Here is a 17,681-nt window from a genome sequence, read left to right on the forward strand (position 1 = left end):
GTACCTACATGCCAAATATGAAAGCGATTGGTAAAGTATTGAAGGCGCTATGAGAAACGGTAGCAAAAGTGTGACGGAAGGAAGGAATAACGGAACTACAAACTGTCAACTATATGCTCCACCGAAAATATTTTCGGGGAGCATAATAATGACATTGCAAACTACCATTGAAAATTATAGTACCAGTGATTTCATATTTTAAACTGAAGCAATTCACTATGGAAATGATTTTAATCCAAATCCCAATTTCACTTGAAGATTGATTGGTGAAAACCACACCTTTTTGTAAACCCATATGTTACAAGTATAATTTTCACACTTAAACAGTAAATTAAAAATTATATTTTTGAAAATAAATAAGATTTGGTTTCATTCTGGCACGTTGAATTTCCTCATCTGAGAAATTCTCTCAGCAAGAAACAATATGCAAACGTATTTTTTTTTAACGTTATGCATTTACTGCTCCTAAAATTTAACTTCAACTTCAAATAGGAAGGGAACACATGTTACCACATAATAAATGGCCTGATTTAGATAAGCATATGAGCCTTGTTCTGAGAAAACTGGGCTTAATGCATGTGCGTAAAGTGTTGTCCCAGATTAGCCTGTGCAGTTCGCACAGGCTAATCTGGGACGACACTTTCCCCCCTTAACATGATTCTCGGTAAGGAGGGACTTCCTTGAAATACCATAATACTATTAAAGCGGAAAGTGTCGTCCCTGATTAGCCTGTGCGGACTGCACAGGCTAATCTGGGACGACACTTTACGCACATGCATTAAGTCCAGTTTTTTCAGAACGCGGCTCATATCCTCAACTTACTTTGTGTATCTGTCTGGTGTGGATTTAAGGCAGCCTGGATAGAAGAAGCCGTCCTTCCATTTGGCCAACACACGACAACCTTTCAGGAAAATGACCTCAGTTTGCAACACTTACAAATACCAGATTGCATGTTTGATATTGTCTATGTTGTAGCGATAAAAAGTGTTGTAGGTTTTTCAGACAAATAATAATAAATGAATACCTGTGAATCTGTACAATAGCTTCTCTTTATATTTTGAGCGCCATTTGTTAGAGATATGGTATATTATATGACTGAATTCATGATTTATCCCATTTTTATACCGACATTGATGGTATAACACCTTGTGGAATAAACTTGCCTGTCTCCCACCTTGTTAAATATACCTGTGGCGTGCACAGACTCCTTTTTACTTTACCACTGAATGATTTTTCATAAGAAATGTCTAGAGTCGAGATAACTTTAGCTTCAAAATTATACGACCTTCAACCTTTAAATCTAGTCAAGGGACATAATTTTTCGCCATCCGTATAATGAATCAGCTGATTGATGGCGTCATAAAATGACATACTTATTGTGTCATTTTCCAAAAATATGTGATGTCATCTTCTGGTGTGCACGAAAGTAGTAATACTAGTAGTATGCGATGCCTGGGAATAAAACATTGAAGACGCAATTTTTTTCCGTGTACATTTATCCTAGATGTAATTATAATATGAAGTGCATATTCTATGGACTACTTACCTCGGATGGAACCGGTGAGACGAAGGATTCAGATCTACATGTATATCTAGCTTATTTGTGTTATTGATGTTCAGAATGTGCAAGCACATTTGGATGTGAAATTGTGTGTGTTATTCGAATTGTTTTGCTTTTGGATGTAAGTAAACGTAAGGGTATTTTCTTTGATGAATAAACTTTGTCTTTGTTACATGTATTTTGTCAAAGAAAGTCTATTCAGTAAGAATAACCCGTTTGCAATAAGTGTTTAAAAAATTAATAGAATTATGACAGATTATCTTGTGTTGGGTCACAAACTACATGATGTGAAGGCTAGATCTAGACGCCATCAAAATCTGCAGCGTCCATTAAAAAATAAGGCGAGTATAGTTTTTTTGATAATTTATGTTTAGAATGACTCTGCGTGTAAATCTACATGTACATGTATGTTGACATCGACATCATTTTTTCAGGAGCAATCGCCTCCATATTAGATTTTGATAATTTTCTTTTGAAAATAAAATGAATTATATTAAAGTAAAATCTTCTTTTCGTGGTCGCAAAGTGTTACAATTCGCATGCTGCGTAAAATTGAATCGAGGCATATGGTGATATTTTTTCTCGTTTAACAGTTTGTGTGTGATTTTTTTAAAGACTATTTTGCGTACCAGAACAAATACATTTATATCACTATGCATGGTTACATTCGTTAGATTTTAAGCGCTTTTAAGAATGAATCAAAATTATTGTTAAGGTAATAAGATCTATTTATGTTAAATGTCACGCTGAAACAAAATCAAATGGGATAAATAGAATACTAGGATTAGCGTTGAATACAGAGAAGTTTATGTTGCTCGGCTCGAACACCGAAAGCGCTCGCCAAGGCTCGCCCTCCCTGGCGTTCTAAGCCTCGCAACATAAACTTCTCTGCATTCAATGCTACACTAGTATTCTCTATATGTAAGTCATTTACAGTAATGTAAAAAAATAAGCCATCACTTAGACTAACTTACAGATACAATGGCTTAATGATGGATAATTCTGTTAGTCTTCTAATTCTGACACTTTTCTTTTACCTCTTTCAGTTCAGCCTTAAAAATGTCTTTACCCAATAAATAAATGTTGTACACTATGACTTAAGCAATCTTATTATGTAACATAAAAGCATCAGTCAATCCAGCACCACTTTGTTAACATCAACCAGTCATACTACTTAGAATAATATAATTAATATTTTTTTGGAGCATAACTAGCAAGGATATGGCGGTGCTATATATGTTTATTACTGCCCTTTGATATTTTTATATATTTTTTATCTGTTAAAGGCACAAAAACCATAAATGTGTTTTACTTTTTACTCAGCCTCTATTTCATGGATTTCTAGCGTGTTAAAACAATGATTTGGGGGGAATGTCAAAATTACCCCAAAAATATATGATGTCAGGTATTTTCAACAACATTTTATCTAACAGCAAATGGTGTCCAGAAGCCTTACCTGTATCTCCAGAGCTGGTGACCATGGTAACAGTGTCAGGCGGGGTCCCAGAGGAGCTGACTGCCTGGTCCTGCTGGGGGCTCACTTCACTGGAGACCAAACACAAAACACCATCTCACACATGTCAATTAATGTCATATTAATAATTCTACATAGTAATTATTTCTTCCACATTTAAAGTCCCCGTAGACAAATAATAACAACACAGAATCAAAACAGTACTGGCCCCTTGGCACCTTTACGGATTCTTAATACTAATAAACCTCAAATATGACTTAGCCCCTTCTTCGCCTTCTGATGCCACTGAGTGTTTATGTAATATATTCTTACAATTACATTTGGATTGACCTAAAATCTTCTGTTCTGTTGACTCCTGAAGCAAATTTGCCAAATTAGGCTTTTTCATGGTGTATTCCCTTCAATCTGGGACTATTCAGTATTTGATCGTATAGCTGCTGCAACATTTTAGAACCTTTTGGTGGCTGATTGGTTTCGCAAATTGAAAAGATTCAGCAGAGAGTTAACAGTTTCACAAGGGACAAAATTGTCATAAAACCAGGTTTTCAATTTGAACAAGATATGTGTTTGTCAGCAACACTATGTCCACTTCTGCGCCGCTTTGAAGCTATATATTTGACCTTTGACCTTGAGAGATGACCTTGACCTTTCACCACTCAAAATGTGCAGCTCCATGAGATACACATGCATGCCAAATATGAAGTTGCTATCTTCAATATTGCAAAAGTTATGGCAAAATGTTAAAGTTGGAGCAAACAAACACACAAACCAACCAACCAACAGACAGGGCAAAAACAATATGTCCCTCACTATAGTGGTGGGGGACATAAAAAAAGTCTGATAAAGGGAAACAACTCAAACTGAACTGATTGTTTATAATTTACCCCCTTTGTTTCAAAATAAATATATTTTTAGTCGTGGCAACCTTGACCTTGGAGACATTGACGTCATTCTTTTGTGCGACACACCGCCCAATGATCCTGAACAAATGTGCCAAATGATTTCAAAATCTCACAATGAATGACAAAGTTATGGCCCGGACAAGCTCATTTATGGCCATTTTTGACCTTTGAACTCAAAGTGTGACCTTGACCTTGGAGATATTGACTTAATTCTTTTGCGCGACACACCGTCTCATGATAGTGAACAAATGTGCCAAATGATTTTAAAATCTCACAATGAACGATAAATTTATGGCCTGGACAAGCTTGTTCCGCCCGCCTGCCAGTCGACATTTGCCAATCTAATAACCAGTTTTTTGCTTCGGAAAACCTGGTTAAAAATTTAGACACCAAAATTAATGTTTATACTTGGGAAGGGTTTAGGTTGTTCAACCAATCATCAGCAACCAAAACAGAATGTTTGTCGAATGGAGCCAATCGAAATCGACATAATATGTTCAGAAAGCCTTCTGCAAAGCTCATTTTTTGTTTTATCCACCCTTAGAAGACCAGAACTCTTACACTTGTGATCTTCTTTTAGCTTTCTGCTATCATTCCACATCTCAGGTTTGATAAAACATTTGGAAGCCTGGAAGAAATCTTTTCAAACTTGCTGAGACAATAGCAACAAATTCTAGAATAGTACAAACATTTAACATTTTTCCTGAACATGATTGTTACACTCATTTGTTGTCTAAAGTTTAAAACTTTCATAATTTCAACCCATAAAATGTTCAATTCAGATCAGGCATCAACGGTTCCAGAAGGTTGCAGAATTGTATAAAATCAGACACGAAATAATCCCAGATTATCAGAAAGGACACATACAAAGCCTGATGTTTATAAATTAATTTTACTTTCAAGGGCCAACACATTTTTTAAGGTATTAACTGACATGACATCATTTGACATTGGTAATGTCAGTTCACTTTAATAATACCATGCAATTGGTTAATCACCGGAAAAAAAGCAAATGACTAGCTCAAAATCTTGTCTGAGAAATAAAAAGATAAGAATATTTTGTGCACTTAGTTTATTTACCTAGGCAAAAAGGCACAGGGTCTTTTCTATTCTTTATCTTCGATAGTAAAATGTGGATTGTTGAGTGAAAAACAGGACACAATTTTAAGTTTGAGCTAATTTAGTAAAATTTCAACAATTTGGTATAACTAATATTGTCATATAGTCTTTACTTGATATAAACTGTTTAATTTTCCATACATTCAGAATGTTTTAATTTTTTTTATCTGGATATTCAAAAATTAGTATCTGTCTTATAGTGTAATTTTCAAACATATTTTTTTTTCTTCCAATTTTCAAAATCTATTTCAAAAACAGTGTTTAGACGGAGCTTGCATCCTGAAAACTGACATTGGTCATAATTGATAGAATCAAATCAACAAATAACAATAGTAATATTTGTTTTTCAATGCATACATGCACATGTATCTAATACATAAACAATACCGGTACTTGGGCACAGAACACATTAACATACCTGATTTGCTTGGATTCATTGTATCCTGCTTTGGATGTGCTGGCAGTTTCAGTATCAACAGACTTACTGGGGTCTTTATCACCTGAAAGGAATAGTTTCAGGCATAAACATACAGACCTCCATATTGCTTCATAGAAATAATTATTTATTACCCAACTGCATTTTAAGACTATCCTAAAGCTATACTTTGTTTTCCTCATATGAAATTTAATCCTGGAATTTGACTTTAACTGAGAAGAAATAAGAATTGAAAACAACAGATTAGTTTGATATACATGTAATCTTATTTAATATCAAAATCCCTAATGCAATAAAAAGTTACAGAAACAATTATAAAGGAATGATGATATTAAATAGTGGCCTTGGCCCTGAATCATGACACATTTAATGGTAAAACGGACAAATTTATATCAAGAAATCTTAAAAATGTACAATCTCAGACACTTACAACACACAGGAGCAGAAGCAAAAATTCACACAATCATCTCTTAAGTTTTGACTTTGATATTTCTTAAGAGAGCATAGAAGTTGTATGTACACATTATCTGGTATAATGGAATTATATTTCGAAATAATATCAAAATCCTACCAGGCATGTATAAAATACAGAGCAGAAATGAAAATTCATGACCTTTAACCTTGAATTGTGAACTTGACCTTTAACCAAGAGTCATGGAAGTTGCATGTGACAGAAAGTCTGGTCATTGTGAATAATCAAAACAAGAGGGCCAAGATGGCCCTAGTTCACTCACCTGAGAGGAGTCGGTTCATTCAATGTTTACCTAATGCCAAACTTGACCTAGATATTGACCAGACAAACATCCTGGTCAAGTTTCATCATTATTGAACCAAAACTCTGGCTGTGGAGTGTTTTTGTTTTTGTAAGATTTACCAAACATCAAACTTTGCTTACAAAAATAAATATTATGACCAAGATTAACAAGAAACCGTTGGAGACAGGTGATGCTCCCCAAAGGTTTTTTGTCCACAATATTGCACTATATATTCAGATAAAAGGAAACGTCTTGAGGGCACAGTAGTTGGGGGAGGCAAGAATTTTTTTTATAGAAAATTTCAAAGGGCCATAAGTCTGTGAACAAGAAACCGTCAGAGACGCGTGATGCTCCCCAAAGGTTTTTTTTGTCACAATATTGCACTATATATTCAGATAGGAAACGTCTTGAGGGGCATAACTTTGGACAAAATAATACGAGGGATGGTTTAGCAACTTAAAAATTTCAAAGAACCATAACTCTCTAAATAAATCATCTAACCAGAACCCACTAATAACATGCGCATCTCCTCAAGGTAATTAAGCTTCCCATAAAGCTTCTTTGCATTCCAGTCAGTAGTTGCTGAGAAATAGCCCAGACAAGAATTGCACTATATGTACAGTTCATAGAAAATTTCAAAGGGCCATAACTCTGTGAAAAATCATCTGACCATAACCGGCTGATAAAATGCACATCTCCTGTTGGTAGTGAAGCTTCCCATAAAGTTTCATTGAATTCCCGTAATAAGTTGCTGAGAAATAGCTCAGACAAGAATTGCACTATATGTACAATAGAAAATTTCAAAGGGCCATAACTCTGTGAAAAATCATCCAACAAGAACCGGCTGATTATATGCAAATCTCCTTTTGGTAGTGAAGCTTCCCATAAAGTTTCATTGTATTCAGGTCATTAGTTGCCGAGACTATAAGCTCCCCCCAAACTTTTTTGGGGGAGCATAATAAAATCTGAAACAAAATTGTGACCTCTAGAGTGTTTACAAGGATTTTGTATAATATAATGAAAAGTAGGACACTCTAAGGGCAATAATGATGGCATTTATTATGTGATTTTGCTCATCATCATCATTGACTGAGATCTGTCAGCAACTTTGATAAAGAATGTTTGAGAAATGTGAATGCTAGAGTGTTTACAAACCAAATGTGGATGGACAGACAGCGGACCACGACCAATCCTAAAACCTCACACAGGTGAGCTAAAAAGTGTGTTTCACCGATCTGAGCCATTTTCCAACTTGTCCAAGAAATCAATAAACCAATGTAATGACTAAGTTTCACGATGATTAGCCAAAATATGTGACTTCTATAGTGTTCGATCACAAGGTTTCTCTCTATATTGTCACATAAGGAAAACTGCCCCACCCCCCTGGCGGCCATGTTTTTTTACCGATCAGGACCATCTGCAAACTCATCTGAGATATATATAAAACCAATCTTTTCACCAAGTTTGATGATGATTAGGCAAAAAATGTGACTTCTAGAGTGTTCACAAGCTTTTTTTACTATATGAATATAAGAAAACTGCCCCCCCCTGGCAGCCATGTTATTCAACTGACCAGAACCATTTTCGAACTCAACTCTCGTATCAAGGAAACAAATGTTCTGACCAAATTTCATGAAAATTGGGCCAAAAATGTGACTTCTAGTGTTCACATGTTTTCACTATATACATATAGAGAAAAATGCCCCGCCCACTGGCAGCCATGTTTTTTCACCGATCTGGACCATTTTCGAACTCATCCAAGATATCAATAAAACCACTGTTTTTACCAACTTTCATGATGATTGGGCAAAAATTGTGACTACTAGAGTGTTAACAAGGTTTCTCTATAGCCAAATAAGGAAAACTGCCCCGCCCACTGGCGGCCATGTTTTTCAACGGACCGGAACCACTTTTGAACTCGACCAACATATCATTAGGACAAACGTTTTGACAAAGTAACATGAAGATTGGGCATGAAATGTGACTTCTACAGTGTTTACAAGGTTTTCCTTTTTTTTGACCTAGTGACCTAGTTTTTGACCCAGCATGACCCAGTTTTGAACTCGATCAAGATATCATTGGGACAAATCTTCTGATCAAGTTTCATGAAGATCGGACAATAAATGTGGCCTCTAGAGTGTTTACGAACAAATGTGGACGGACGGATGACGGACGGATGGACGTACGACGGACAAAGACCGGTCACAAAAGCTCACCTGAGCAATCAAGTGAGATTAAAAGTTACTTTATTATCCTGCAAGGAATATAAAAGATCAGAAACAGAAATTTATGATCTCTTACCTTAAAGTTGTGACCTTAAAATTTCACTGGGGCATCATCCATGGGAATTTACTAATTCAAATTATCTGGTTCAACCTTAATCTAGATATCATCAAAACAATCATTCTGCCTAAGTTTTGCCATTATAAAGTTACAAATGAGGCAACTACAGTGTTCATAAGAATTTTCTAAGATTTGACCTGTTGACCTAGTTTTTGACAGAAAATGACCAAAATTTAATTCCGACCCAGATATTGTCATGATCAAATTGCTTTCTTAGTCTGATCAAGATTATGACAAAACTCTGGCCCCTTGAGAATTTAGAAGTTGTTTTTTTTCATCCAATGTGACCATAATTAAAGTTTGTCTCAGATATGGTCAAGATAAATATTCTGACCAAATTTCATTTTGATTTATTTATAAATGTAATTCCTTCAATTGTAATAATATTGGACCTGGTGATCTTATTAAATCCCTCTTTAACAAAATTCAAAAATAGCCTTGAAAGTGTCAATTAAAAAAATCTGTCCAAATTTCAAAATAGAATCACTTATAAGACTTTTAGAGTGGAAACAAGGTTTTTACAAGAAAACTGATTTTTTTTTACCCTAGTTAATCCGATTCAAACTTGGATAATATATTGCAAAGATAAACATTCTGATGATGTTTCATCAAGATTCAAACACAAATGTCCCCATAGGAAAGGTTAAAAGTTGTTCCAAGATTTGACCTAGCGACCTAATTTTTGACCCCAGAAATTTGAACTAGTCAACATATTGTCAAGATAAAATTCTGACACAGTCAAATCAACATGGAGCAAAAAATGAGTCCTCTTCAGAATCAACTAGCTAAACATTGATAAAACACTGAGCACAATGATGGACATACAATGACAACAATAACTCACTTTGAGCAGATTGAGCTCAAGTGAGCTGAAAATGAACTCCAGCACTAACTGAGAGATTTTGATGCCTCCAATTTCTTTCTGTTGTCATCAGAGCTGCTAGAGAAGAGTGATTCTGAAGTGTGCGGACTGTTCATGCTGGCTGTGACTGGATTATTCACACTGACTGTGTGTGGACTGTTGATGTTGGCTGTGCGTGGGCTATTCATGCTGACTGTACGTGGACTCTCTATACTGACTGTGCGGCTGTGAAGGTAGCTTCCAGTCTTGTTGATAGTTGAACCCAGCGGGGTACCAACACCTAGACACGGATTGGTACACAATAGTGAGACAAGAACCACGGCCATCCCCAGAGATCACGTTTCCAAGGTTTGACCCTTTACATGCTGGGAAATTTTTCGTCTGCTAAAATGTCATCTGCTGAATTTCTAAAATTAGGCTTTTCTTTGATTTTTTTTTCAAAGAATACTATCAGAACAGCAAACAGTTTGGATCCTGATGAGACGCCACGTTCTGGATCCAAACTGTTCGCAAAGGCCTTCGAAATTCGGTTCCAGCACTGAAAGAGTTAACTAATGAATTTACTTTAATTTGTATTTTATCTTTATTTAGTATTAGTATTTGAGACCTTGGGCTCACTAGTCCCCATAATTATGCAATTCTAAGCAAGTATCTGTACAAGCTTCCTTAACCAAAAAGTTTCATCAAAATAGGTCAATGTAAACTAACCATCTTGACCTGAAACCAAACTACCCATCCAACTTCCGCAGTCAAATAACCACCATGTCCACTTAACATACATCTACAAGTGGATTGAAGATAACAGTTTTAAAACTAGAGCTCTGTCACAGACGTGACGAAAACCCCCACATGCCACATTGACACAGAATATTTTGCATGTTGTCTTCACAAAAAACAGCAGACACCATGCCCAATGTTTAAAACACACTAAGTGACCCCATGACCTAGTTTTTGACCCGGCATGGCCCATGTTCGAACTTGGCCTAGACATCATCTAGATACAACCTCTGACCAAGTTTTGTGAAGCTCAGATGAACACTACTTGAATTAGAGAGCGAATACCATGCTCAATGTTTAAAACGCACTAAGTGTCCCTGTGACTTAATTTTTGACTCGGCATGACCCATATTCGAACTTGACCAATACATCATCTAGATACAACATCTGACCAAGTTTTGGTGAAGACCGGATGAAAACAATTTAAATAAATTAGAGAGCGGACACTTAATAAGGACCGACCGACAGACTGACAGCCAGACAAGCTCACTCCTATATACCCGCATAAACTTCCTTTGTGGGGGTATAATAATTATCAATGACTTGAATACATTTGGGAATTACTAAGACGCCAAACTTTGCTAATACATTGAACAAGCCATTGAAATGTAAACAAACAAATTCCTGACTGCAGGATATCTCGTGATATTATAACATACCTGAACTGTCTTGGTCCGACTGAACTACCGGGGTGACAGATTTTGAGGCAGGCACTTCTGGGGTGGTGGGATGGCTGGAAGACTTGGAACTGGTACTGGTTCTCTTGGGTGCTTCGTGTGTGGAAAGGGAAGGATGCTTGGCTGGGACAAGTTTTGGAGCTGGGCATATAAAGAAGTGACATGCGAATATTCACTTGGAATGATTATTTCAACGAGAATATTATGTGAAGCGGTTAGCTTAAACTGACATTGTTTTTGACAAAAAAAAAACACAACATATTTAAACAAGATGTGTTTGTGAAACACTATGTTACAATATATTTGACCTTTGACCTTGAAGGATGACCTTGACCTTTCACCACTCAAAATGTGCAGCTCCATGAGATATGCATGCATGCCAAATATCAAGTTGCTATCTTCAATATTGCAAAAGTGTACATTAAATGAGTGATTTTGACCCGTATATTTGACCTTTGACCTTGAAGGATGACCTTGACCTTTCACCACTCAAAATGCGCAGCAATATGAGACACACATGTATGCCAAATATGAAGTTGCTATCTTCAAAAAAATTTTTTTGCAAAAGTTATGGCAAATGTTTAAGTTTGACGCAAACCAACAAACTGACAAACAAAGCAACAGACAGGGCAAAAACAATTGTGGTGGGGGACATAAAAAGTTCAATTTTCTTTTCTTTATGTCTCTCATGATATAACATTCATATCAATAATATGCAATAGTTTAGATAACAACTATCATAACTATTAAATGCAATATCATTAGCCCTTAAATAGTGTGAAATCAATAAATATTACTTTTTTGTGTACCAGTTATAACACTTCACCTTGTATGTAAGATTTCTTGTAATTTCTCTGCCTAAATTTTCTGAGTAATTCTTGAGTTATTCAAGGTTTTGTTTCTTTTTCAACCCCCATAGCAGATTTTCAAATATACATGTACAACTAAAACAACAGTATGTAATTTAACAAAAACTTATGTTTTATAGCACAATTGCATACTGAAGTATGTCTTTTAAGCACTCTAGCAAATTCTTAATGAAGTATCAATACATATACATCAGAACTTAAAACATAATTTCATAAAATTAATATTAATCTATACCTTCCATTGTATTTGATGTTTTTTGTATAGGCTGCTCTTTTTTTATTTCTTCCAGACTCTCCCGCCTCTGTGACCTGCTCTGACCTTTGTCTCCATAACCCTGCATATCCAGATGATTGGAAAGAGGGTTCAAAGAGCCTGCATGATCCAGACTGGGCGAGGTCAGGCTGACCTTTGACCCCAATGACCCGCTTGACACACTTGACTTTGAGAGGGAGGAGCTGATGTCGCCAAGGTCACCAGAGGTCATTGACTGCCCACTGCGTGAAGGCGAGGGCAGATACAGGTATTGAACTTTCTTGTGGGTGGTTTCCTCCACTACTACAGGGTCCAACCTTTTCTGTAGTCAACAAATGTTACTGATGTAAATAAGCAATACTACAGCTTGTCACAGAAGAGGCAGATATCACCTTAATGCCATATCATACGAGTCCCAGTCTGGGAAAAACTGGGCTTAATGCATGTGCATAAAGTGTCGTCCCAGATGAGCCTGTAAACAGGGCTCTCGCAACTGGGCGACTTTGTCGACAAAGTCGCTTAAAGTTTCAAAACGTCGCCATGTTCCGACCTCACAGCGAAAAAAACTTCGCCTTAATTTTCGCTTCGCGGCATTTACAAAATATGTCAAAATCCCCGGGAATACACAACGCCTGAATTGAACCCATGCCTCCAGGCGTATCTTGATTGCCGATACAGGCACCGCTGAGTGTAATGATTGGCGACATCAGCCAATGGAAGTGTTGTTCCAGCACAGTATCGAGTGATTACATCCTATGACATGATCTCGCTAATTTATAGCTAATTGAAAGCAATTATCGTGTCAAGATGTCACAATAAACTGTTTAATGTGGGCATGTGCCCTTTGTTGTTTCGCTCGGTGCCGATTTTGCCCGCTTTTTTTATATATTTATTTTTGATTGATAAGCGGCTGATACTGACATTAGCAGTAATTGACGAAACCTCTTCGGTTCTTTCCGAAAACGGTACAATTCTACGCCATCTCGCAATTTTAAATTATGTATCTATGTGTAAAGTAACAACAACAACATAAAGTAAAGCACAGCAATATCATATTTTAAAACAATATTTCAGCCAAAATATATATTGATTGCGTATTCGCTAGGTTACAGGTTACTGGTTTATATTTTCTGCACTCAAACGATATGCATATTTTATTTCATGTTCAAAAGACGTATCTCAACATGTTTTCGGACAGTCGTTTTCAGATACAGTATGGTTCGTCGATTTTAATTGACTTTCGACGTTCTTTATAACATTTTTATAGAATGACGAATACACATGCAGTGTAACAGATGGTCTGGTTGACAATATTTCTGTACTAAACAGAACTTGCTCCTAGAAAGACTTTAAAAATTCACACCCACAATCTTCAACCTCGATTGTATTCTTTCTTGTAAAGTCATGATAATATTTTCTAAGAACATGACACTGATATAATTTTTGTTTTAGAGTGATATTATGTTTGTTTTAAAGTATATATGATGACTATATACATGTATCTATAATATATATGCATAATGGTTAAAATGGTTAAAATCTGACTCTTAAATTGAGATTTTATTGCAATGAAAAGATATGTTATTTTAATTGTTTTCCTTTTTGAGTTTATGATGTAACAGCGGACTGATTGTCTTTAAAAGTTAATAACAGCCTTAACAAAACCTTATGTCTTAGTCATCTGCTAGAATAAGTCCCATTAAGGACCAATCGCTACATTTCCCCCAGTTTCTGAAAACTTCTCCCTATTTCTAAAAACTTCTCCCTAAAATCTGAGCCAAGCTAGAGCCCTGTGTAAAGTCTGCACAGGCTCATCTGGGATGACACTATTCACCTCGACTGTATTTTTGTTTGAAAGAGACTTTCTTTAAACGTAAAATTCCATAAAAGCGGAAAGTGTTGTGCCAGATTAGCTTAAGCTGATTGCACAACGTGATCTCGCATATTTGTTAAGCCCAGTTTTCCCAAAACGAGCCTCAATAGATTTTATATGTGTATAAATTGTCAAACTTAAGTATTTTTAACATAAGATAGTAAAATTGCACATATATTTTTTTTCAATACCCCAATCTAATAACCAGGATCTGAGAGTTTGTTGCAAACCTGGTCAAAAATTATGTAACATTAAAGAAGCTTATTCCGCCACACTGCTTTAACACTTAAACAGCTTTGCTTCAGTGCAAGTAACTTGGGGAATGTGTGGAACTCTTGGGGAGGGGGAGATTTGTGCACAACTACACTTCATTGTGTTGACATATCTCAAGTTTAAAAGACTAAATGACCAAACAACTGAAAATAGTGACGTTGAATTGATATCCCCCGCCAAAATACTTCTGGACAAAAATATTTCTGGATGGATGGACAACGCCAACATCATCCTCTTATCCATTAATATACTCATACCAAGTTTCAATGAAATCTGTCAAAGCACTTTCAAGATATGGCTCCGGACACACACAAAAAGCATTTTCTCAAGATTCAAAGGGCCAAAACTCCGTTATTATCCAATGGTGTACAATGCCATTTGGCATGCATCATCCTCTTATCTATATATATACTCATACCTAGTTTCAATGAAATCCGCAAAAGCACTTTCAAGATATGGCTCCGTACACAAGAAAGCATTTTTTCAAGATACAAAGGGCCATAACTCCCTTATTAACAGATGATGTACAATGCCATTTGGCGTGCATCATTCTCTTATCCATATATATACTCATACCAAGTTTCAATGAAATTCGCCAAAGCACTTCCAAGATATGGCTCCGGACACAAAAGTGCCGGACGGACAGACGGAAGGACAGATGGATGGACAACGCCAAAACAATATCCCTCCGCCTATGGCGAGGGAAAACAATAGACCAACTCTCTAAGTTGTTTTGCGGGCTTTAATTAGTTAAGCAGAGTCATACCACTTCCTTAGTGCAGTCCAAGACCTGGCCGTCTAAACTGATGACTCTGCGGGTAGTGGTGATTTCTCTGTAAACCCGCTCCACTTTCTCGATCACTACATGCACTTGTTGGTAATTTTCTTCCTCGCTGTGAGGCAAGGGCAGCGTGTCCGGAAGCGACTAAAATACTCCCAAAAATGGCCACCTTAATTATTTGTCTTAAACATGTTGACAAGTAGCAATATTATTACCGATATAATGACACACATTTTAGTTATTCAAAATCCTTATTGTGAGGCATCGTCAGGGAGTCAGACATTAGACATGGAAGATAAGCACGTAGCATCACTCCCAAGATTGCAATAATGGGCCTGTGACGCTCATCTGAGTCAATATCAGAAGATGTTCAGAAGTAGTAAGCATCACAAATGAAACTTAACTACTTAACTAAGTGACTAACAGGACCTATGTTTGTAATTATTTATACGCTACTGAATACTTAAGTTGAACAAGATTCTGCGTTCAATCAACCCTGATCCCTCGATGGCAACCTTGCCCCATTGTCGAAAATTATGTCAATGCCAAGGTTAAAATAAGGTCAGGCAATGTTGGTGTGTTGATTCATCAGAATCAGTTAGCATTGTCAAATTTTTACATAGACAACCTGCCCAAAGGTTTGAACAAGAATTTAAATAAGTGAATGGTTGTTTTCTAGATGCATGTTAAGCAAACAATTCCAACCTGTTCTATGGACAGCCTCTTGCCAGACAGTCGAGTTGTGATCTCGTCCGTAACGCTCTGTCTACTGGAGCCACTGGATAAAAGCAATGTTGTTTCTCTCCTGGGACTTGACTGGCTGATTGAGGATGGAATGGATGACAGTGAACCAATCGTAGTCACGCTTACATCACTGCTCTGACTGGTCAACACTGGGCTGGTGATTTGATGTCTGCTCGTTTGTGGTGCTGAAGATGGTTTTTATAAATAGAAAATAGAATTTAATTGTCAAGCATAAATGGGACGCACGTTAAGCATTTCAGAAGACTGCAAATAATAACTATTATAAACATAAAAACATACAGATTTATGAAGATGTTTTAAAAATCCAGATAAGTGCATGACATTTATGAATAGAAATATATCACAGACACTGAAAATCCCACTATGAACTTTGGTACAAATACAAATCCACAACATATTCAAAATTTAAAAAAAACACCAAGGGCTATCCTGGTCGCAGTCAAAACTTCCTTTAATAACAATCATCTAAACATTCAGCTGTGAAAGTTTTCTTGAAATACCCTGAGCAGTTAAAGGAATTGAACACACAATATTGGAACTATAATATTCCATAGTGGATAAACAAAGAAAGGCTACAATTCTGTAAAATCTAGTTGAATCCAAAATTCCATTCAATTTCATTCCATCATCAACAGGCAAAGTTTGAGCTCCACCCAGTAGTTGAGACAAGTTGAAAATATAACATTTTGGTAGTTGAATTTTTAAGTGAACAAGAAATGTGTTTGTCTGAAACGCTATGTCCCCTTCTGCTCCGCTTTGAATTATTTTTTAACCTTTGACCTTGAAGGATGACCTTGACCTTTCGCCACTCAAAATGTGCAGCTCCATGAGATACACATGCATGCCAAATATGAAGTGACTATCTTCAATATTGCAAAAGTTATGGCAAAATGTTAAAGTTGGAGCAAACAAACCAACAGACAGACCAACGTACAGACAGACCAACAGACAGGGCAAAAACAATGTCCCCCACTATAGTGGTGGGGGACATAAAAAACAGACAAAGGGTTAAAATTCTGCAAAAACATATTGCAGCCAAATCCCTTCAGACTATTGCATATTCTATGATGGAAAAACAGACAAAGGGCTATAATTCTGCCAAACAAGAGGGCCTGAAAGGCTCAATGTCGCTCACCTAAGATTCAAAGGAACTTACAAGTTCTGTGCAACCAAAGATGTCATTAGAACAAATGTTCTTACCAACTTTCATGAATAGTGAACACCCTGGCGGCCACGTTTTTCAACAGACTGGAACCATTTTAGTACACGTTCAAGATATCATTAAAACAAATATTCTGACCAAGTTTCATAATGATCAGACAATAAATGTGACTATAAGAGAGTTAACAAGATTTTACAATAGCCATATAAGGAAAAATGCACTGCCCCCTGGTGGCCGTGGTTTTCAACCAACTGGGTTAATTTTTTAACTCGTCCAAGATATCATTTGGACAAATCTTCTGACCAAGTTTCCTGAAGATTAGACAATAAATGTGGCCTGACTGGCCTCTAGAGTGGTAACAAGGTTTTACTACAGCCATATAAGGAAAAATGCCCTGCCCCCTGGTGCCCATGTTTTTCAACCAACCCAAAGTATTTTTCAACACATCTAAGATATTATTGGGACAAATCTTCTGACCACGTTACATGATGATCGGACAATAAATGTTGCCTCTAGAGTGTTAACAAGGTTTTACTATAGCGATAAAACGAAAAATGCTCTGCCCCCTGGTGGCCATATTTAAAAACAAGGGCTGTTTGTAAAACATGCATGCCCCCCCATATGGGCTGTCCATGGTAGTGGCAGCCATTGTGTGAATACGATTTTTGTCACTGTGACCTTGACCTTTGACCTAGTGACCTGAAAATCAATAGGGGTCATCTGCGGGTCACGATCAATGTACCTATGAAGTGTCATGATCCTAGGCAAAAGCGTTCTTGAGTTATCATCCGAAAATCAT

General features: G+C 36.6%; 2 protein-coding genes across 2 annotated transcripts in view; both read right to left on the reverse strand.

The window, feature by feature from the left end:
* LOC127877450 (uncharacterized) overlaps window positions 1–17,681 on the reverse strand; it is a 261,450-nt gene that overhangs the window by 99,949 nt on the left and 143,820 nt on the right. The window lies entirely within an intron of this gene.
* Window positions 1–17,681, reverse strand: part of LOC127877440 (TP53-binding protein 1-like) — a 42,837-nt gene that overhangs the window by 18,451 nt on the left and 6,705 nt on the right. Inside the window, exons 3-10 of the mRNA XM_052423320.1 lie at window positions 15,661–15,884; window positions 14,941–15,099; window positions 12,011–12,350; window positions 10,889–11,047; window positions 9,484–9,732; window positions 5,475–5,556; window positions 3,018–3,106; window positions 823–901 (exon numbers count right to left, since the gene is read on the reverse strand). Of these exons, the coding sequence (XP_052279280.1) occupies window positions 823–901; window positions 3,018–3,106; window positions 5,475–5,556; window positions 9,484–9,732; window positions 10,889–11,047; window positions 12,011–12,350; window positions 14,941–15,099; window positions 15,661–15,884 (1,381 nt within the window). The remainder of the gene's footprint in view (window positions 1–822; window positions 902–3,017; window positions 3,107–5,474; window positions 5,557–9,483; window positions 9,733–10,888; window positions 11,048–12,010; window positions 12,351–14,940; window positions 15,100–15,660; window positions 15,885–17,681) is intronic.

The sequence above is a fragment of the Dreissena polymorpha genome, chromosome 4 (genome assembly GCF_020536995.1).
Source record: "Dreissena polymorpha isolate Duluth1 chromosome 4, UMN_Dpol_1.0, whole genome shotgun sequence".
Taxonomy (NCBI): domain Eukaryota; kingdom Metazoa; phylum Mollusca; class Bivalvia; order Myida; family Dreissenidae; genus Dreissena; species Dreissena polymorpha.